The sequence below is a fragment of the Aythya ferina genome (genome assembly GCF_964211825.1).
Source record: "Aythya ferina genome assembly, chromosome: 3".
Classification (NCBI taxonomy): Eukaryota; Metazoa; Chordata; class Aves; order Anseriformes; family Anatidae; genus Aythya; species Aythya ferina.
Window position 1 is genome coordinate 20962348 of NC_140298.1, and position 22373 is coordinate 20984720.

General features: G+C 38.5%; 1 protein-coding gene across 1 annotated transcript; it reads left to right on the forward strand.

Annotated features, from left to right (window-relative positions):
• The first annotated feature begins 247 nt into the window (after positions 1 to 247).
• RRP15 (ribosomal RNA processing 15 homolog) lies at positions 248 to 21277 on the forward strand. Its single transcript, XM_084513449.1, has 5 exons — positions 248 to 371; positions 2595 to 2869; positions 4628 to 4725; positions 5594 to 5792; positions 20682 to 21277. Exons 1-5 carry the CDS (start codon positions 326 to 328, stop codon positions 20832 to 20834), a joined length of 771 nt encoding a protein of 256 aa, XP_084369575.1. The 5' UTR covers positions 248 to 325; the 3' UTR covers positions 20835 to 21277.
• Positions 21278 to 22373: the final 1096 nt, after the last annotated feature.

Below are 22373 nucleotides of genomic sequence, written 5' to 3' on the forward strand. Positions count from 1 at the left end.
AGGCTCACTGCTTGGTGGCTACTCATCAGGGAAAGAAATGCAATTTGCCATAGCTTTGTCTAAATTTAACAATCTCCACCTGGATTTCAAGAGCTGCCCAGATGTTCTGGTCCACCAAGAAGGCCAGGGCTGGGCAGACAACGGGGCTGGCAACGCACATTTCTGGAAAGAGGAACCCCAAACCCCAGAATAAGACATTGGTTTTGTGTGGTTGTGAAGGAGCAGAGATGAGCTCCGGAACGTTTGGGGGCGGAACGGCACGGACAGGAACGGCAGAGAGAGGAACGGCACGGAACGGAAGGCGCGGGGAGCAGAGCGGGGGAAGATGGCGGCGGCCGTGGCGGCCACACGCGGCCCGGAGGCGGACAGCGGTATTGAGGGAGGGCGGCGGGGCCGGGGCTCGCTCCCCGCAGCCTGTTTGCTCCCGGGGGCAGCCGGCTGCTGGGGGCTGCTGGGGGTGTGGGTGCGTGGTTTTGTAGGGCGCAGAGATGGGGGAGCTCCGCGGGGCGATGGGCTGTGGTTGTCAGTACGGGGGATGGGGGGGTTGCTGTCTGCTCCCTGCTGGGTTTGGGGGTCACAACTGAACCCAAGGGAAGCCTTGAGCAGGAGCTTCTTCCAGAGCTCCTTTCTGAGGACTGTTATATTTTGTATGTGTCTATGACCAGATAGATCACTGAGCAAGCGTAGATGAGGAAAGTACAGAGATCCTGCGTATGTATATATACAGCACCTCCCAGTTAGGGCTTTTTTACTGAAACTTTGTGAGACTTGAGTCTGCAATTCAGAATGGAGCTCCGAGAACTACTTCTGATGGAGTTAAAAACTAGATAGCAATATTCTAGCATGGACAAGGCCTAGGGCTGAGAACCTGATACATTGTTTTACGTGCAGGAAGCAGAATGTGATTGTACACCTACTTCATGTGCAACAGTGTGGTTTTCTTTTTTAATTTAGAAATAATGATATAGATACACATCAGTAGCTTTAAGTAGTTTCTGAGTGTGATGGACAAATTAGTTGCTTCAAAATTTAAGTTTCATGGTAAGGAGTGCTGCAGAAAACATTCATCCTGTGCAGGGTGAGAGAAAACACTAAAAAGCATTCAACTTGGTTGTAGTGAAAAATCATATCTACATAGGTAACAAACAAGAGTTCAGTTAGTATTTCTGAGTTTCAGTAAGTATTTGTGGTACAGGCCTAAAACCTTGCTGCTTTCCCTGATAACCAAATTCCTTTGTAGCTCTCTGAAGGTGCCTGGGCTGTAGAGACTCTGTCTCAAACTGGTTAACAGCACTGTTTTGCTGCTACCTTGCTGTTTCAAAAAGAAACACGTCGAAGGTAAATTAATGAGTTAGTCTGGCCACACGGTATATATTTATATTTAAATAAGCAACAAAATTGAAAATAAATGTGATTAAAAGTGGTCTCTGTGTAGTGTTATGGAAAATGGATCTTGTCAGCACCTCCTTATTCTTTCTCTTAGTGTTATTGCTTGTAACTTAAGGGGTGTAGTAATGCTTACAAAGTTAAAGCCTTTGTTCCAGTGGAACATGACATTATGATTTCAAAATATTATTTCTAATGTAGTGAGAGAGAGGTGGATGGGTGAAAGGCAGCCAGCTGTGTGTTTGGAGGTGAGGAGCAGTTAGCTGGTCTCTCAGAACCGGTGGGGAGTTGTCCCCTTGCAGGTGGGACTGGGAGAGGTCAGAAACCAGCCACTTTCATTCTAGTTAATCGTCCTCGCTGTTAAGGACTTTATTTTTCTTATTTGACCCACCAAATAGGCTAACGAGGGAAATAGTAGATTCTTCATGTTTGTTTGTGTAGCTCTTCTTTTCTTGCTGTGTTCATTGCTGTATCTCGATTCCAGACCTCGGTATTTTAACTCCAGTTACTTTGTTTTGTATTGATGGGGTATGAGGTAAACAAATTGGAATTTGAAGGTATTTTGTTTGTGTATGAAGAAAGAGAGCAGAAACAGAAAATGGAACAGAGGCTTGCTGCCTCTGGTTACTTTTGAGCTACCTGATAAATGCCTTGATTCTCTGTTTCACAAAACAGTCTCCCCTGTGTGTTTTTTGTGCCAATCACGTTTCTGATGGTGTTACTTTTCGGGAGCAAACTTTACTTTCATGTAAGAAGTACCCCCTACCTTCAGTTTAATCTGTCTACATTCATTTAAACACTAGATGTCGCTGTTGCAGTTTTTATACAAGTATGTACATCCATATATATACATGCATACATGTGTTTATATACACGTATAAGTTATATTTTCTTAACTGGAAAATATCCTTTTCCCCAAAAACTTACCAGACCTAGTCATCAAAATACTTTTTCATCTAATAATAAATTTCCAGGGCTATCTTTTGCCTCTTAGCTAACCTCTTTGGGTTAAAACATCCCTGAGAGGAGCAAGCTCTGGGTACTTGCTTATACGTTCATTATGATGGTGCAGGCCTGCTAGAGCAGCATCTTAAGCAAGGAGTACATGGCCCTGAAATTTCATAACATTTGCATGTGGAACAAACTGAGCCTGCGATGGGCCCTTACTAGAAATTGATGCCTTTTTCTTTTTCATTTTTCTGCCCTAGGTTCTGAGTTAAGCTCAGGACTTCCAGATGACAGCTACTCGTCAGGAGGTGAAGCCTTGGATGGAGATGATGAGGATGAAGCGGCAGCCCTTGACAATGTGGCAGAAGAGGCAACAAACTCCAAACCTGGCCCAGGTGCAGGCTGGGCAGATGCCATGGCAAAAGTGCTCAACAAAAAGATACCACAAAATAAGTCCATTATCTTGGCCAAGAGTAAAAAACTTGAGAAGGAAAGAGAAAAGGATAAACAAGAGAGGCTGGAGAAGAGGAGGAAGGTGAGAAAAAGACTCAGCATTTCATTGTACAGGTGGAGATGTGGCAAGATCCCCTAAGCAGGGATTTAGGAGAGCACTATGAGCCTGTTCTCAGTTTTGGGATCTCTACTCCACTGTGACCTCAAATTGCTTAAATTTCTTGACTTTCTAGGCAGTCCTGCTCTAGGGCTTCTTACGTTCTGAGCGATTGGACAAGCTGATCTTTGGCAGCAGGATTGTGGTGTCAGTCAGCTTGAGATGTTTTTGTTGGATGAAAGAAGCATCATTAAGCTCAGATTTCTATTTACTGTTATTAATCTGGGGTATAACTCCTTTTGATGGCATTAGGAGTGCAAGTAGTTCTAGCTCTGTCATAGAAGGTGAGAAGGAGAAAGGACAGAAAACTCTGGTCATCCAAATTCTGCTGTGACTTCCAAAATCAAGGCCTCATGGTTGAGATTGCAGCAATCCATGACGTGCTTGTGAAGTGGTTTGTGCCCCTTGATTTTCCATGGTAGGAGTTTTCTATGATGACATCTGTGCCCTGAATTACTTACAGTCCTGAAACTGTTATAAAGAAAGCAAAGCTGTTGACAATTAGTGGTTTTGTTTTGTTTTGTGAATGTTGTTTTTGTTTGTTTGCCTTTTTTTGGTGGAACTTTAACTCCAGAATGAAATTGATTCACCTTCAGGCTAAAAAATATAGTAATAGTTGTAATGTCTCATCTTACCAGTTCTGTTCTACTGGGAAATCCCGGTGTCCACCTGATAGTCTGGTACATGCTGTGGTTATGCCACAGCCTGCCTTTTTAAAAGAGCTTTGGTGAAGGTATCTCCTCAGTTCCAACTGTCCTAAATACCTGTTCTCATACCATAAACACGTGGCAGTACTGTAAAGCAGAGGTGGGCTGCAGGTCTCTAAACTGACCTGTTCACCCTTAGAAAAACGTCAGGGCAGATTGCCTTTTATTAATTTCTTGCTGGTGGAAAGTAGGTTAGGGCAGTTCTTTTGATCAAAGGCCAAAACATGGTCATAAACTGTTGAATTCATAATAGTCTGCCTGGTATCATAAAGATAAGGACTTTGAAATTCCATGAAAAACTTTTTGCATGAAACAGACTTAATGCAGCATCACCAGGTCTAAGAACTGTTAGATTGTTGAAAGGGCTTAAAAATGTTACCTTACTCTTGGTGCAGGAGCTGCGGAAATAATAGCATTCTTCTATTGGTATTGTGTGGCCCCTGATAATTTAAAAGTTGATCAGTTAGGGATTTGGAAGCAGTGAGCCTCAAAAAAGACAAAAATCAGTGTTGTATACAGCAGTTCTTCTCCAGTGGGTGCTTGTTACAATTTTGTGTTTGAGTTCTACTCATTGTAGTCTTTGCTATGCACCGCTGTCAGTCACAAAAGCTGCATTGTGATTAACGCAGCAGGGGAAGTCAAATTCCCAAGGCCCAAAATGCAACGTGCTTGTCTTGACATGCCCAGAAATTTATTATTTATAGGTTTCTCTCTGATCAACTTGTGAAGTTTTGGAGTTGAAAACTGTCTTTGAATCATTTCCTTGTCTGTAGAAGCCAGTGTGAAAGCATCAGTGCAAGAGACTTGCCTCAGACCTGGTGTCCAGTGCTGTATTGGAGTTCCCCTTACCCTCAGCCAAACTGAGCTTCGTCAATTTATCATTTTTTATCTCCTCTTGCTGCATATTGTATCAGAGTATGCTGCATTCTCGGATGCTCAATGCCACTCACTTCATGTAACAATATTTATAATGCAGCTTGATAAAAAGCGGGAGTGGGAAATGATGTGCCGAGTGAAGCCAGATGTTGTCAAAGACAGAGACAGAGAGAGAAATCTTCAGAGAATTGCCACAAGGTAAGAGCATTTTGAAAGCTTTCTTGAAATACATGTATATCTTAAAGGGAGGAAAAAGAGAAGAAAAGGCCTGTGCAGATAATCTGTTTCCAATCAGATTGAACTCTTAAGAAGTGACTAGCAGGAGCCAAGTGATTTATGTACAGGTCTGCATTGTACAGTATCAAGTTCAGCAAAAGTTTTCAAAAGGTTTGCAAAAGCATAAAAAATTAGACAAGAATGTAATGTTTGCTTAACAGAAGTGCTTTGCTAGACCCCTTCATTTTGTTTAAATTAGCAAAATGCTTTAAAAATGCAGAACAGTTGTGTCTACTATTCTGTTTCTTCTTTCTCCGCAGAGGATTCACCAGATACATGGCTGCTAGGTTCGGTTGCCTGTTTTGCATTATTGTAGTTCACTGCCACAGAACTAGTCAAGCTCCTTGTTGTAGTCTCTGTATGTTTTTGTCTTCTTACAGGTCTCATTCCTCTGCCTTGTTCCTCTGCCTCAGCAGCTCTTAAGATCTTGTCTGAGGAATTTAATAGCTGGTTGTAGGATGAGTAGCATGCTTCTGAAGATGAAAAATGCTTTTGTATTGATCTCAGTGCAATGCGCCATGCTTGCTTTGGGGTCTGAATGGTTATTTGTAAATTTTTATTACTGGCTCCTAGCAGTAAGTGTGAAGGAAGGTAGAGAATTTAAAGACTCTTGTAGTGTAGTAAATGTTACATCTTATTTAAATTGAGGTTCTAAGTAACCATTTTTAGTAACTAGAAGCCATCTGGCATCTGCACTGATTGGTTGCTTTGATAGAAGGTAAAGGCAACTTGAGTTAAAAAGCTGTTTTTGTCTTGTTGTTCACCTCCTTTCCCCTGCTTTCCATCTTAGAGGTGTTGTACAGTTATTCAATGCTGTCAGGACTCACCAAAAAAACATTGATGAGAAAGTGAAGAAAGTTGGGAGCTCTGAGAGGCGACGTGCTAAACTGCTGTCATCTGTATCAAAGAAAGATTTCATCGATGTTTTAAGAGGCATGGAAGGTGTTAAAGGAAACCAGAATCCTGGGAAGGGCACAAAAAGTAAACAGGTAGGCTTCACCTGGATGAAATACTCCTTACAAAATACTTTCTCAGTGTAATTTTTGTCTGCTAATGTGCCTGCACTTCAAAACAGCTGTCATCAAAGTGTGTGTTTTTTTTTAAGCATATTTCGAAAGGAAGCTTTTGGGCTTCAAGGTACAAAACACTGCAAGCTTTCCTGATAGGGCATCAAGCCTTGTGTTCAAACTACTTATTTTAGCTGTGTTTTAAAAATAATAATAATAATGGACTTTATCTTGGGTTTTGCACATCGTGAAACAAACTGTAAGGTTTTACTGGGTCAAGACCTTTGGAGTTCAGGAAATAATATGAGTTCTTTAAAATTGCTAAAGGTATGGTGTCTACATGGTATATTGGACTTTGTGGGTCAATATACCATGGTTGATATACACACAGTTTCAGGCATTTCATACTCAGTTGTGCAGGATGATTATGCTCTGCAGCTTTGTGGCTTTGCTGTACAAGTGAACACTGCAACAGGAAGAAAGTGAGACATTAAATCTTACATGTAGGCTTTTCTCTTTCAAATTGTGTGTTGGGGCTTTATTGATGATACAGTGTTTTGGAAAGAAGTGTTTTAAGATATCTTACATTTTTACAAATGGCTGAGAAGGATACAGTTTATTTGGATTTGTCCAACTCTATCAGTTCTTTTAATTCACCGAGTAGCTCAGGGTTAAAAACAAGTTGCTCAGACATACTCTCTTGTATTTCAGAAGCTGCATGTTTTTGACATGCATTTGCATTCAGGTTTGAACTTTGTGCTTGGTAATGGGTGGAATACTTCTCTTTGGCCCAGACTTACACCAGTTAACTAAATGCTTTTTAGTGCCAGAAAGAAATACTTTAATCAGTTGGGAGACAACAGTTTGTCATATGTTTTTTGTTTGTGTGCACTTGGGGAGCATGATGAAACGCTGCCTGGCATGAAGAGTTCATAGAATTTTCATGCAAGTGTAATATTAAAGGTTTTTTTTTTGTTTTGTTTTGTTTTTTTTTAATTTCTTGGATAATGAGAACAATTTAGGTTGGTCCTGACACTTTATTTCTCCTTAAATAATTCCAGCTTGCTTGTTTGGGTGGGGATATGTGCATGTGTGGTGTTTTTTTTTGTTTTGTTTTGTTTGTTTTTTTTTTTTTGTTTGTTTGTTTTTTTGGGGGAATGGGGGGCAGGGAGGAAAGGAGTGTTGTTTTTTTTATTCCCTGGAACACCTGAACGTCAGAGTAATAGAAGTGCCTACTACTATTGCTGATATTAAGGACTGGTCAGGATTATTATTAACTTAACCGTCATGGGAATTATATATCAGCTGCAAAAACATGGCAGACTGACAATGAATCAACAGCTGAGCAAAAAATGGATTTTTTCTGTGTGTGTCAAATTGTAGAAGGACAATTTTCGAATTACTAGGGATGAAAACAGATTGCAAATGCTTCTTTACCATAGAAGCAGTGTCTTATTTTAGCAGCATCAAGCATTTTTCCATTAAAGTGCTCTGGACAAATAATGCTTTAGGTGCTGGCTGTCTAGTGTCGTTTTGAGCATGGATAGGTGCTACTTTCACATAGCCTGTGAACAAAATCTTCAGATTTGGGAGTTTTTCATTATGAACTTAAGACCATGCTTCTGCGTTGGTTTATTTATTTGTTGTTGGTGGTGGTGTTTTTTTAATATTTATGTCTACATGGATAGACTGTCTCCCCATCTCCTGCCATGTTGCATTCCTTCAGTGACTCTCCATTCAGCAGTATACCAAGGTCTTTAAGAACAGTTTGAAAAGGAGGGTTGTTTTTTTTTTTGGTTTTTTTTGTTTTTTTTTTAAATCTGAAATCTGCCTTTTCTTGTGAATGTATCTTACCCGTTTATTATGCTCCCATATTCTTAGATGTTGAAACCAAATTCTGATCTTTAGTCTCCTTCTCAGAATTGTACAGACATTCTGGGACTGAGCAAAACTGCTGGCTTCCACGGCTGTATCTTTGCTTCTTGGTCTTTTGAGGGTATTTCAAAGAGTGGTAAGCAGGGATGAGACTTTGAGACAGTGAATTCCTTAGAGCGCAAACCTGGTAGATTTTTATGCTATCTGAAAGCTCATTTGTTTGGTCTGGTGGTGGAGGTTGTTTTTTGGTTTCTAGTAGCCTGCTTTGTTTCTAGCAATTAAAGAGTATGGCGTGTATTTCGTTTTGAAAAAGAGAGGGGAATATATTTATTTTGACATAAACAATGGAAGGGATGCCAATCCCGAACTCCAGGCTTTGTGCCATCAATTAAAAAAACAGTCCAGAACAATAAAAACACTACCCCACCCACATAAAACGAGCAGTTAGCAAGAAAAATAGCAGAATAAAGCTTTCCCAGTGAAAGCAAAACTTTCTTTACCCACACCTGGTACTATGAAAGGAGATTTGATTATATTTGTGAGAATGGGCAAATACTTAGCCTTCTTACTCTACAGTGGTTTTTGAGCAATAGATTTGCTGTCGTGGTTTTGAGAGTTTGGCTCCTTCCAAATGTTAGGGATTTTTGAAGATATCCTTTACAAAGCTCTGTTGTGATTGATTATTTACTCAAGTATAGGTATGCATGAGAAAAAGAAATTAAAATCTCTATAAAGGCCCATCTGTAGTGGTCGGATTTTGCTGTGGCACAAATTCTTTTAAAAATATGATCTTTTTCCATCAGTTTCATGCCTTCATGGGAAGAACAGGTAACCTGTACCTCTGCCAGAGCTTAGTGTTGTTGTTTATAGTCTCAAACGTTTAGCCATTGGCTCAGACACGACTTGGTGTACCCACCCAATGCAGCTGTGAAAGACTGTCAGGCTGTGAAAAATTTCTCGTGCCATTTGAGACTATAGCCCCTTTTCAGGTTTTGTGTGCCCAGATGGGAGTAATTACTCTTCTGAGCTGGAGCCAAAAACTTTGCCTTTCATATCACTAACTGTTTATCAAGGTATTTCTTAATCCTTGCTGAGCCAGCTGACTTGTGTAATGTTTTTCCCTGTTTTTTTTCCAAGGTACTGTACAAGATGCTTGCCTCTGGGTAAGGTCATGTAATATCCCTCCCCCTACCTTATCTGAAAGCTTTGTGTTGTGGGATAAGAATGAATAATGGGGGGAAAAAAAGCCTCACTGTTGTGTTTTTTTTTTTTTTTATTTGGGTGTGGGTTTTTTTGGAAGCATTTATCGGCAGATACAAGGGCTTTCCATTCTCACTCAATGCAATCTTTACAGAGCATGTTTTCATTTCAGTATTTATTGCTTAGATCTTGGCTATTTCCCACCTTTAAGAAACCTGAATAAATGTTAATAATCTACACTTTATTTATGCTTGTTTTTTTAAATAGTAGTAATACATATCAGCTGTCTTTCTGGCCATAAAGGCTGAAGTCATCTTTATGTTTGTAGAGCAAATATAGAAGTAGACTGTGATGTTAAAGGATTTTTTATGCTATTCCTAGAGAGTTAAGTTCCTTTCAGAGGTATGCCCATGAAAGAGATGTCACAATGTCTAATATAGGTGGTATTTTTTGTCAAGGATACTTTATTCTTTTAAACCCTCCATGTATTTTAATTTGTCTTCTGTAGGCTGTAAGTTGTTCATCTGACCTGGCCTGGGACTTACTGCAACTGTTGGTCTGCAAGGGTATGATAGTAGATTGTAGCCTGAACTGAGTCCTTATTGGGAAAACATGCCCTACTCTTAGCACCGTTTTCTGGAAAATATTTCATTAATAGGGAGTTTATTTTTTCCAATTTAAATTTTGAATTGTGCTAAGATTCAAGTATATATTTTGGTATGTAGTTTTTGAGATGCCAGTTTCAATGCTCGTGTCTGTTATTTGCAGATTATCTTAATACATGTAATCTACTCTGGTTTTCGTGCAACCAAGTGCTCCAATTAAAGTCTAAGACTCCACTGAATTAGAATAGACTTCAAGTCTATTTCTAGCTTTAGGCATCCTTAGCAATTTTCTGGGTGTAGTTAAGATCATTGGATTAGGGAAGTACCTTTGCTTCCAGGGTTGAATGAAGTTTCAGATCCCTTGAATCTATACAGGAATGCTTGCTGGTGCAGCAAATTAGAATTCTGAAATCTTAATTGTAAGAAAGCAAAGACCATTGCAAAATATTTCCAGAGCAGTCTCAGCCCTTCTCCCTTGCAGCATGTCAATTACAGCAAGGTTATTCATTCTGTGATTTCAGCAGAAGCACCAGAAGCTCTCTTAACTTTTTTGCTTGTCATTTGTGCTTCTATTTCCAAAATGTGGTGATGAAGGCATCCACGTCTTTGAGGAATTTGGTAAGGTGCATCAGCACCTCTTCTAAACTTAAAAGGAAAGTTTTAAGTGATAATGACATTCCAGAGTAGCATACAACAGTCATAGTAATAAACTTCTGCTGTCTTCACAGAACTAATTAAAGGAGTAAGGATGCATGCCTGTGTTCCAGCAGATTTGAGGGGGCAGCCAAGTATTAATTTAGTTCACATGCAGCCAAAGCAAAGTTGTTCTCCCAGTTCTAATGTTTTCCCATTACATTCACAGTAACTTTAATTCGTATTTAGTTATAAATCATGCATTTGCATCTGCCTTTCATATGTGTGTACTTTCTTGAAGGCCACCTCCTGTATGCTTGGAGTTTGTTTTTAGTATCAGGAGTTGCTGATGAACTACCTATACAGTGTATTCTATTGTACATCCTTATGGATAAATATAGCACAGCCTGCCACCACTGTGCTATATTCTAATTACCTTCTCTAAGATAAAGGATTATTCTGCAGTGTTAGAAGTTGTTTGACATTTTTACTTTCAATCTGTTTGCAAGATGTATTGACTTACCATTTTTGGGTCATCAGCAGGGTTGGATGTTGAAAATATGTTCAGTTTTCTATCTAACAACGTACATCTAAATTCCCGTGTTAAGAGAAATAGGTCTTTGCCAGTATTTTTATAAGTATCTGATAGATGTCAAGAATCTAATGCTGCAAGTTTACTTTCAGGTAAAAGAGTTAAAATTGATGTGATGGCTTTATCTCACTAGGTTCACCATTTTTCCTGTGTTCTTGCCTTCAGGTTTCCCTTTCTGCTCTCCTTTTGTATCTCCTAGGGCCTGTTTTCTTTTTCTGTTGTACTTGACTAGAAGGCAGGAAGGAAAAAAAAGCTGTGATTTGTGCAGTCTGCTTCCACCAACTTCTTCTTTTTTTTCTCTTTTTTTCCTCTTTTTTTTTTTTTTTTTAATCCTCTTTATGTTTCATGTTCCCAACAGGATCTTTCCCTCTTCATTTCAGGGCCAAGCACACGTTCCTATACTATGGTTCCTAATGCTAAAGCAGCCCTGGCAACTGCTTGCACAGGAGGACCTGTTCTCTATTTGTCATTGTGATTCACATGTGGTCTTCAAAGATGCAGATAGCATGTGGTCAGTGGGGACGGATATTTCAGGAGAATTTGGCTACTAAAAGCCTGTCACACCAACTGAGGTGGTGACCTCAGGTTTGAGAAGGCTGGTCCACCAGGTGTTTAAAACTTGGCCACACCTGGGAAGGTGTTCATGGAGATAACAAAATACATTACCGGCTCCAAAATAGTCATTAAATGATTTGTAAGTTCGAGAAAATTCATAACAAGGTATTAGCAAATACAGGTAGGAAATACTTCCTTCTTAGAGTAGACAAAATGTTTTAAGTTCATCTTGCCTTGGAAAGAGTTGAGGAGATTTAGTTGAAACATTGCAAAAACCTACGGCCTGAGGCAGGTGACTGCAATGGAAAACTTCAGCCTAATGTGGTCAAAGTTTGGCAGGTTTAAGTGAATTTAAACAGGGACTAACAATTGAAATGTGATGCAATATTGAAATGGCTCCATCTGTAATATTCGAGAGTAACTCGCCTTGCTATTTGATTATTAATGCACAGGGGACTATGGTGTTGTTCTGTTTTCCCAGACAGTGTTGCCAAGCTGGTTTTCAGTAAAACTGTGTCTAAAATAACCACAAGCTTGTGGTATACATCATCTTCTGATCTTTCTGTAAGTATACAAAGCACAGACATCCAAAATGTCAAACCCTATTAGAATTGCCTTACTGAAGTGTAAAACTATGATTTGCAGAATTATTTTTAAAGGAAAGTTGTCTTCAGTGTAATCTGTGACTTTTTTTGACTAAAGTTGTAAAAGTGCATTATGTCAGAGCTGGGGGAAATCTTTTCATTATTTATTATTTTTTTTAATTTATGCATTTATTTTTCTCTGCAACAATGGCAGAAAACTTAAAATGCTTCAGGTCATTATTCTTTTGGGGACCTATCACTTTTTCCAAATTTTAATCCTTGCAGCTTTTTATTTGGAAAATGCCGTAACTGTTAAACAGCTGCTCCCTGTTGCTAAAAAGTACTTCCTAACCACTGCCTGCACCCCTACCAAATTGATAGTTTTTGACTTCAAAACCAACCTCAGCAGATCTCACAAAGTTATGACTGTGGACACAGCCCTGATTTAATGAAAAAACAACTTAAAAAAAAATATCCAGTTTTATCTGGTAAATCAAGTTGGAAGCCTTATAAAAGCAGCTGTCCACTTTTGGCTTTGTTCATAACTCTTATAGGTAGGGTAATGTAATTAGAGAAAATAAATCTGAACGTTCCACAGAGTTTATAGAAAAAGTTTTCTGAAAGTAACAAATACTGGGTGGGACTTGTCTCTCTGAACCAGTTTTTTTCCCCTCACCTAAGCACTTTCTATTGCAAATTATCTTGAAATATGATTGCTTTACTTTGAAGTTTTATTAAGGTATAAAATGTTCCTATTTGCAAAGTGTTGAACTAGCAGATGTGAGATGTGTATTATAAATGACCTCTGTGCACACCTACTCTTCTGTTTATCTTTCTAGAGTTCGGGAGTGATGGGTCAAACTGCTTACAGCTTCCAATAGAGGGTTGCTCAATTCAGTTTGTATATATATATATTTATTTTCTGTTGGATAATCTGGCCAGTATTTAATGACTGTTTCTTAAATTCATTGGAAACGTAGGAAAGATATATATAATATTTTTTAACCTGCTATTACAAATAATACTAAAGCTGTCATCTTGGAAAGATCTGACCTTTTTTGACTTTGTTGCCAAACCCTGGATGGTGTTCTTCTCTTTGTGGCCTCTTCCATTACTTCTTGATGTGCAGTCATTGTGAAAGCCTATGCAGAAATGTAGATCAGGGTGTATGGTCTGTTTGTTAATGAATTTGCTGCTTGTTCATGAGGGTGTGTGGGAAATTGCAGCAAAGTAAACTCAAAGAAACTTGGATTTGCAGGCATATAGTTTATATTGCAAAAGCCATTTAAATAAAAGTAGGGGCAATGAGAGCAGGGTCATTTAGCCAAAAAAACTGCTTAGTAGTAATAAAAACTCCAGTATTTCATATTTAGTAATAAAAATATGCACAAGCTAGTTGTATTTTTTTTTTTTCTTCCTCTTCCTTCCTCCTAGATTTTGGATAGCTATACTTGTTTCAGGACTCAAATGTGACTGGAAATCCTGAGTCAGAAAAAGGAGGCCTTTTATTAGCTCTATTTCCTAATCAGCTGTACTTTGAGATGATTTCTTAAGTGCTGGAGGTAAAGGACTTGATTATTACTATGGTCTTCGTTATTTGAGATAACCTTTTGGGACTTGCTTTGCTATGCCTCTTGCTGAAACAGAATGGAAAACAGTGGATGATTTCAGCATCATCTATAGGAAGTAATTGGTATCACGTTTTGATTATTAAAAAATCTGCAGGCTGCTAATTTATTCTTAAAAAAAAAAAAAAAAAAAAAAAAAAACGGATCAAAAGCACTCCAGACAACCGTTGGCCTTCATGCATCCTTACTATGCTAGCAGGCAAATGCAAACTTTTATTAAAAGCATGCAGGTCTTAGATACCCATCTGGGACAGTGCCTAAGTATCTTTCATAAATGAGTAACATGAAAAGATCTGTTGTGACTTGAAAATACTTGTCTGAAATAGGTTGTTGCAGTCCATTATTACTGGACTTCTGAGGGATAGTGAATAGAAGGCCTTAGTCTTAAACTGATATTTTTTTCCAGGCACTTTTTTCCAGGCGCATATGTAGTTACATATTTTCTAGGTACAATGTAAAGGTTCAGAAACTGTGCACCTTGCAACAAGGGTATTTTGGATCTGAGGAATGTTTAGGGAGAGAGCTGATCCTTAAACTCTGTCATGTCTTCAATTACTGCACCAAATACACATTAAAAAATGTAACACCAGTTTCTTCTATCCCTTGTTGTGTGGGATTTTTTTCTGGGTTGAAATACTAATTATCTGGAAAAGTTCTTTCTTCCTTTGTTTGAATCACATCCAAACAGAAAAACTCTTGGTTCATTATTTTCCTTTTTAGGAATATCAATAGAAGTTGGTAAGGAGGAGTCCATCTAAGTTTCGTCTTGGTAATTAGCCAATATTTTTTGGTACACAATGAACATTATTTTGCAGGCTGTGGTTCCTGGAAGCTCAGGCTTAGCTAGCACAGAGACCTACCTAGTCTTACTGATGAGCAGCATGATCTTTTCTGAGTCAGAATGAAGATTCTCAATGAAGCAGTGCAGCTACTTTACATCTTAGATGTCTTATGAACAAAATGCTTTATGATTCAAGTACGTCACTTATCAGACAACAATTTATATAGCTGGTTATTGTATTCAAAACTACAATATAACGTGGTGCATTAAATGCAACAGTCTTGATCATACGCTGTTTTCAACTATACAACTCATTGGATCTTTGTCAGGAATTTATGGATCTAGGTGCTATGCAGTCTTTGCTTTACAGATCCTATTGTTTAAGTAGATGAAACATGAAAGCTGTATGGAGACTGACACATGGAGAAAAGGTAGGAATAACAGGTGAATGCTGTGATAGTGACCAGTATGCTAGTGACCAGTATGGCAGTAATTCCCCTGGTGGTGGTATAAAATCTGATAAGTGGGCATGGCAGGTATAAAGGTAAAAGCAAATAGCTGAGGATAATGAAATAGTTTTTGTTACAAGAGGACAAAAAACAAACATGACACTTTAAAAAATACAAGAATAGTAGTATGGTCGGGCATAATCTTGCAGCAGCAAGTGGTACAATTTGTTGTGCAGTGCAGGGATTTCTGAGATGACTGCCATGAGAACGGGAGCCCAGCAAGTGCTGAAGAGCTCCAGAGCTTCCTGTATGCAGAAGAGCTCTGTGTTACACTTGAAATCTTTTGAATATTTTTGGTTTTTCTGACAGAAATAGTGATTCATGAGGTTTCTGATGAGCTGAGGTTGAAGAAATCTGTTCTTTCAAACTCCTGTGATTCTTTTCTGCAATTATGCATTTAATAATGATGCTAATGATTTTCCTCTTTAAGTCCAGATAATTGCTTGTTCTTAGATTTCTGTAATACATTTCTGACTGCTCTAAGGTTGGAGCCTGATTAAGCCTCTGCATGCCAACCCAAAGCGTTCCTTCTCCTTCACACATCCTCCCCTCATTGCAGTAAACCCTAGAGGAGGATGTGAGAATGGGGAGATTCCTCATGCAGGTCATTAAGCTGTGGGTGGTCTTCTGGCTGTGCTCAAAGTGAAAATCAGTATTGTGCTTCCATTGCCTTGTAGTACTAATTCCAGTGCTTTACTTGCAGAGAAGTTTGAACAGTAACACCGAGGTTCAAAACATACTGGAAAAAAAAATCACTCTTGTATTTGTTTACTAGCAATGCAAATACAAATCATAGTGTGGTTTGAATAAATCTCCTATACCATGCTTGGTATCCACATTATAGTGTCACTTCAAATATACAAAGGCAATTTATTTCAGTTACTCTAATTTCTCATTAAGAGAGAGTATAAATGGTTGTTGAATGACACTCACCTTAAGGAATAAATGTTTGTGTAGCAAACATTACTCTGCAGCAGAATAGACTTCTGTTGTGCGAATTGCTTGCTCTGCAAGCTCAAAAATGCTTTCCAAAGCCAAAGTGAGTTTCTATGAGACTTCAGCTTAGAAGTTTGGGCCAGTAACAGGCACAGCATATAGTCTCATTTTCCAGATCTGTGGGGTTTTTTTTTGGTCTGTTTGGGATCCATATGCATGTAGGAACCTTTCTTACAGTAAAGATCTCACTGCATCTGAAATAAGTTGATCAACAGTTCTGACTGTCACTTTAAACCTATAAGTTCTGTTTGTTTGTTTGTTTTGTCTGTTAAAAATCATTAAATTTGGTAATTTGCTTATATTGCTCTTTCAGATACTTAAACTACAGTTTTATTTACTTGCAGCTGAGAGCATACTTATTTTTCTTAGCCTGTGAGGTTGGATATTCCTGAAAATAAATTTAGGGGTAATGATTTTTTTTGGTGTTCTTTATCTTCCCCCTCCAAGGTTTGTTTCTTCTTTTGTGTGTGTTTTTTTTTTTTTTTTTTTTTTGTTTGTTTTTTTGTTTTTTTTTTTTTTTGTTTTAATGGAGACACCTCCAGTACTTGCCGTGTTTTTGAGTTAGGCTTCAATTTGCTTGCCTGGGGATGAGGAACAGCATAGCAGCAGTCATTTGGAGAAAGATGCAGGATTTGCAGGGAGAATAATTGTCAGACATAGTGTGAGAATCCATTTTGGCAGTTACACTTTTAACTTCTTGGTTCTGACAAAAGAAAAGCCTCCCTGTATTTTGAGTTCTTAGATGTTTGTATTGAGCAAAATAGAGTAACCTGGGGAGGCAGCTCAAATTAATTAGGCATGTTAGAATTGTTTTCTCAGGGCTTAAAATTGTTGCTTTAAAGATATTTACGTTAGAAATTCTTTCCCTGACAGGTACAAATAAACATTTATTGTACGTGATTGTAAAGAGAGATGCCCCTGCAAGCTCTGGCATTTCATCTTGTTCACAGAGCAAAGGCATGGGAGCCCAATGCGCTGATCGTAATTCTTATGTTTGAAAAATGTTAACTTGTTAATATTCCGCAGTTATTGTCTTCTGGACAATAGGGGAATTCAGACCATAAGGGAATCTCCACAGTCATGCAGATACTTTTGCTGTTGTGCAGGTGCAGAAACTGATGTAAGTTCCACAAGCTAGTGGAAAGCAGAGTGAAGTCTAATCTGTGCACTCTGTTTTCAGATCATATACTTTAATATTGTCACCAATAAGCATTACAGGACTTTTATCAGCCTATGAGTAAGGCTCTGGAAAACTTCCCTGCTCCAGTTTTAGACTAGTGCTATCTCAGTAAGACAACAGCTAAAAATGAGAATGTCCTGTGACTTAGAGTGAACTTAATTCTCTCATGCTTTCAAAGGAAGCAGGCTTTGGGCTTAAGACACTTGTTTGCAGACTGAAGGAGCTGATGTGTAGTGGTAAGTCCCCTTCTGCTGCTGGCACTGCAAGACCACAGAAAAATTGCTCCAAAGGCATCCAGGAGTCGATTACAGCCCAGATCCTGCAAGTGATGTCTGCTTGTTCTAGATGACAGAAATAAGCTTTGTTTGTTGATCGGTTTTACTAGGACTTAGCTAAGAATTTCTGTTCGTCTTGTCCTGGTGCAGATTTTAGAGAATGTCTTCAAACCAGAATTAGTTTGGGAAGTACCTCCCCATTACAGAAGTACTTGTCTCAGATTTGAGCTAATGCTGTGATAGTTTAGGTGACACATCAAACAGGCAGGATGGTGTTTGTGGTATTTATATGATCTCTTCAACTGGGCTATCCAGCTTTCCCAGCAAATGGGCCGTCTGCACTATGGTAACCACAGCTTTGGGTTTTGGTCTGTCTTATTGCAGTGATAACACCACGTACCAGTGACTCCTGAGACATTTTGCTGGTTGCTGCCTCTCAGACCTTTTTGAAACAAGTTATCACACCTTCAGGCAAAGAACAAACCCATACAAAAGTGTGTATAAAAGGCGGGGGGAGGGATAACAAAAAACAATTGTTCACTCCTTGCCTTACTGCTTCGTGTAGCATTACGCATTTATGTTTATACGGCCTGTTTTGTTTGCACGTGGGGATGTTCAAAGGGAACTTCAGTGATGTCCCGGAATGTGGGAGAGGTGGATGAACAGCTGACTGGGAGTTCAAAGCACAGAATGAAAGCTGGTTTATTTTCCAAGTGCCAAGAATCACTTTTGCTTTATTTAGATTAAACTAGATTATGGCATTGAAAGCCCAAGTACATTAACATTCTTATATAAAACAATGGGGGAGGCAATATTACAGTTGAACTAATTGTTAATTATACAGATAGTCTTGCTGCATATTTTCTTAAGACTCTGGGAATTTTTTTGATAGAATAGATTGGGGTAGCTGTGACGGGAAGAACAGAGCAGTAAATGACTTAGGAATGAAGATACCAAACACAGTGTTTTCTTCACTTGGGAGCATGCTTAAAACTGATTAAATATTTGCTTTCAGGTATTTAATCTTCATGTTTCAGGCATGGACATGCTACCTCTGTCTGTCGTCTTAGTGCTTGTATAAATCTCTATTCAAACCTTTGTGTCTCCTTACATAGTGGGTAATTCTGTGGAGGATCAGCATCCCTTTTTTGTTGAGGTCCTGCTTTTGTCCTGTTGTTCGCTTGCTGAATAGTCGATTGTGATGAATTTGAGAATGGGGCTTGTCAAAGCCTGAGCAGTCTTACACTGTCATTGCTGACAATAATGTCTGTTATGCGCATGTGGAAAAAGAAATGGCATCTCTGATGATTTTATTATTACTGGAAGAAGAAAATTGGATTTTGTAAGGAAAATGGGATTTTTCTATTTGGGTATTTCAAGTTTTACTCTGTGGCACGTTCAAGCAGTGATTATTTCTAAAAGGTCTGGGATTTATTTTTTTTTATTTTTTTTAAGTGTTTTTTGTAACCATTCTGACCTTTCTCTCTCCTCTGGAAAGATGGACATATAGAACAATTGGAATCCAGTTTTAAGAAAAAAAAAAAGCTTCCAGCTCCTTGTGTCCAACAACAGAATACCAGAGTTGGCACTAACATGCTTTATTACCACAAGAATATCTTAAGGTCTGCATATGGACCTACCCAGACTGTAACTCTTAATTCTAGTTAATTGATTACCCTGCCTGAGGTGATTTCAAGCTTTACTGGATACTGTATTTATGTGAATTTCTGCAAAGGTGAAAGAAGATAGAAGTCACTCACCTGGGGAAAAAGTGGATTGTTGCTTTTTCCACTGCTGCTAGAGGTGGGAGAGTTACCCTTAGGAGTAGGCATTATGAGAGCAGCTGTGAAGACAAAAAATAAAATGGGGAAGAAAAAAAAAAGGTGCATGCATCCTGATGAATAGCTGCAGTACTGTAGTATTTCTCTTTTGTCTTTTTTTTTTTTTTCCAACTGGTCCCTGGGAGATTCCATTTGGGAAGGAAGGTGTTAAGATTTGTAATGCTATTTTTGTGAAGGTAACCTTTCAAAAACGGCTGAACAAGTCACATTTATAAACATTTTTGTTTTGGTTACTTATTAAAAATATATGTCTTGTTTGGCAGACTTTTTACACTCAAATAGCCTCTTTTGGAGTGAAGTGTTAGGTTAATGTTGATCTGTACTCTCTATTCCTAATTTCTCTTGCTGTTAAATTCTTTATGCTGCTCTCTCTCAGAAATGGTGTGAGCATTAGCTTAAGGATGCAGTGGTTCTATACAGTATGCATAGTTTAGAGATGCACTGCAAAGAGGCATGAACAAATGTCTGCAGAGATCATACGTTTACTATGGGTTTTGCATCTAGTAAGCAAAACCACATCCACAGAGGACACTGTAACACACAATTCTAATCTGATATATAGCATCAGGAGGTGGCAGTTACACTAGTGTGAATCAGTTGAGGCCTATCCTTTTGAGCAGGGGAGTGGGAAGAACAGTGAGTTACTTGTATACCTGTGTTTCAAAGACCTTTCAAAAGTAAGTTGTTTTCACTTCCCCTGATTCCTCTTTGGTAGGGTAATTTTTTATTGCATGTTGGACACTGAGCTGTATTGTTCCTCAGAAGTATTTTGCTACAGAGTCTCAAACCATTGAAATCATTGAACAGTTGAACATTGACATTGAACAGTTTTCAGTATCAGTAGGAATGTCAGACTTGCTTCATACTGTTCTTTAAAACTTTTGCCACAGGATGGAGCTGTTGCACCGTCCAAGTATGAGCAGTCACTTAGACGAACTGCACCCTAGCAATGTTTTCAGTGCTAACCTAAAACTAAGGCTCCTGTCACTTGATTGTTCACCAGTCTGTGTATTATGGACTCAGTTTATCCATTTTGAAGAAGTAGGAAACTTGGAATAAGGTGTTGTTGGCTTGCTGACTGTAGATCACCTTTCAGTTTCTTAGAGGCAGCTTTGCACCATATGACAAGCCCAGGTAGTGAGGTAATAATCCACATAAAGGAGATTTGGTTCATGTATCACTGAATATGTTTAATATTAAATTTGTTTTTTTTTAAGCCTTTATTAAATCCATATTTGTGTTTTAGAAATGTGCCAAGAAGTGTTCTAATGAAGCAGCACCTGGGGGTTAATAAATGATATCATGAATCCATTTTGATTGCCAAGAAAGATTTTAATAAAGGAAGCCATGCCCAGGGTTGACCGTTTCATCCACAATGAATAATTGATTTGTTTCCTTATTTCTTTCATTGGTTGGTTAAAACAAGTTTCTTTATCAGTATCAGGTCATTTATGATTGTCATTTCTGTACCATTTGCGTGAAGAGCTGGCCTTTGGGATGTCTGTCAGTGCAAATGGCGTGTGAGGTGTTATTTTGGTTGCTTGAAGGGCTTCCATCTTTTCCTGCTCCTCTTTCACATTCATCTCATCTTCTCTTCCTTACCCTCCCCTCATATAGGGTCAAGTGAAGTCTGAAGAGGGGCCAGAATGGAATATACTGCGAGATGACTTCATGATGGGAGCATCTATGAAAGACTGGGACAAGGAAAGTGATGGAGAGAGCAATACTGAACAAGGAGGTGGTCTGAAACAAGAAGATGACAGTGACTGAATGAAACTGAAAATTATCAAGATAATTTTTTATCTTTTTTCTTTATTTGGATAAAAAGTCAACATTCTGTGAATGTACAATGGTTGGAGGATGTTTCTTTTCTTGAAAAGAAACTTGCACAACTTTGGCGTGCATTTTCTCTTCCATGTCACACTCTTATTTAATATAGCTACGTTTGCTATACTGAAATCCTGAAATATTTTCCAAAACATGTATAATTTTCAACATATTTCCAAAATATTTTGTACAGTCAAAATAGTGGCACCTGCCCAATAAAAGATAGATTTTGCCAAGGTCATTAAAAGTTTATACATTAGTCATAGCAGTTGATGTATTAGTGCGCCTGCATTTGCAAATCAGAGTTGCACTTTGAAAAGTTGTTAGCAATTCGCAGTAGAAATGGCTTACAATAAACACAGAAATGCCTTCACCTTGTAAAGTTATCGGACTCCTATAGAGACTTTATTACTTTGGCCAGGAGAGGTTTTGTAGATAATAAAGAAAAGTAAGCGTTCATGTGATGGTCTGGTCTTGGAGCATTACTTTGATTAGAGACAACTCTAGAAACACAATTGTGAAATGGGACTTGACCTTACTGATTGGCTTTTTGTGTGCGTCTATGTACACATATATATAAATATATAAATATATATATATATATATATATATATAAAAGCATACATGTATATGCATGTATGTTTTTTCTCTGCAAGCCTAAAGTTGTATGTCCTAAGAGACTCGTAAGAGTGGAAAGGACAGTCATTGCTATTGTGTTTGTGGGGGCAGAAAGGGCTTTTCTAGCAACACTGCATAGAATTGTATTCAGTGTTGGTTTATTTGCAGTTCCAGTGTTCTGGTCTTTTTCAGTAGGGAGCCAGACCTCCAAGATGCATCCTGTGGATTTAGTCAACTGTAATGCTAATTCCTCAGGTCTGCAAGGGTCAAACAAAAGCCCCTCCTTTAAGGTGCATATTCTAACAATACCAAATTTTGGAAAACACACATCAGTATAACACTACTCACTTTGATTAAGCAGCTTCTCCTAATAGGTGGTTAGGTTGCAGAGGTGTAGAAACCAGTGTACATAATACAAATATATAGAATCATGTGAGTACAGATGGAATAGCATGGTGGTTAAGGAGTTTTAAACGAGAAGCTGAGGCTGAATTCTTCTGCCTTCACTAGTTGGATTGTCTGTCTGATGCTGTGTAGTTTAACTTAAAAAATGCAGAAATGTGATAGCAATGTGAAGAGAATGTTTTAGGTCCTCTGAATTGATATTTAAAAATATATAGTGTCTACAGATACAACTTGAATTTTTGGTCTTCAGCATTGAAATGTGTGGTAAGACAGTGTATTTAAGTTTTGTAACGAAGGCATTGAGGAAGGCAGAGGGATTGAACTGTGTGTGTTTTACAGCATAAAAAATATACATACAAAATGGTAGAGAGAAACCCATCCTAACAACTGGCAGTGGTTGCGTTATCCCTAGCCTATTCATCTGGTATATATTGTAGCATAATTCTTTGAGGAGAACTC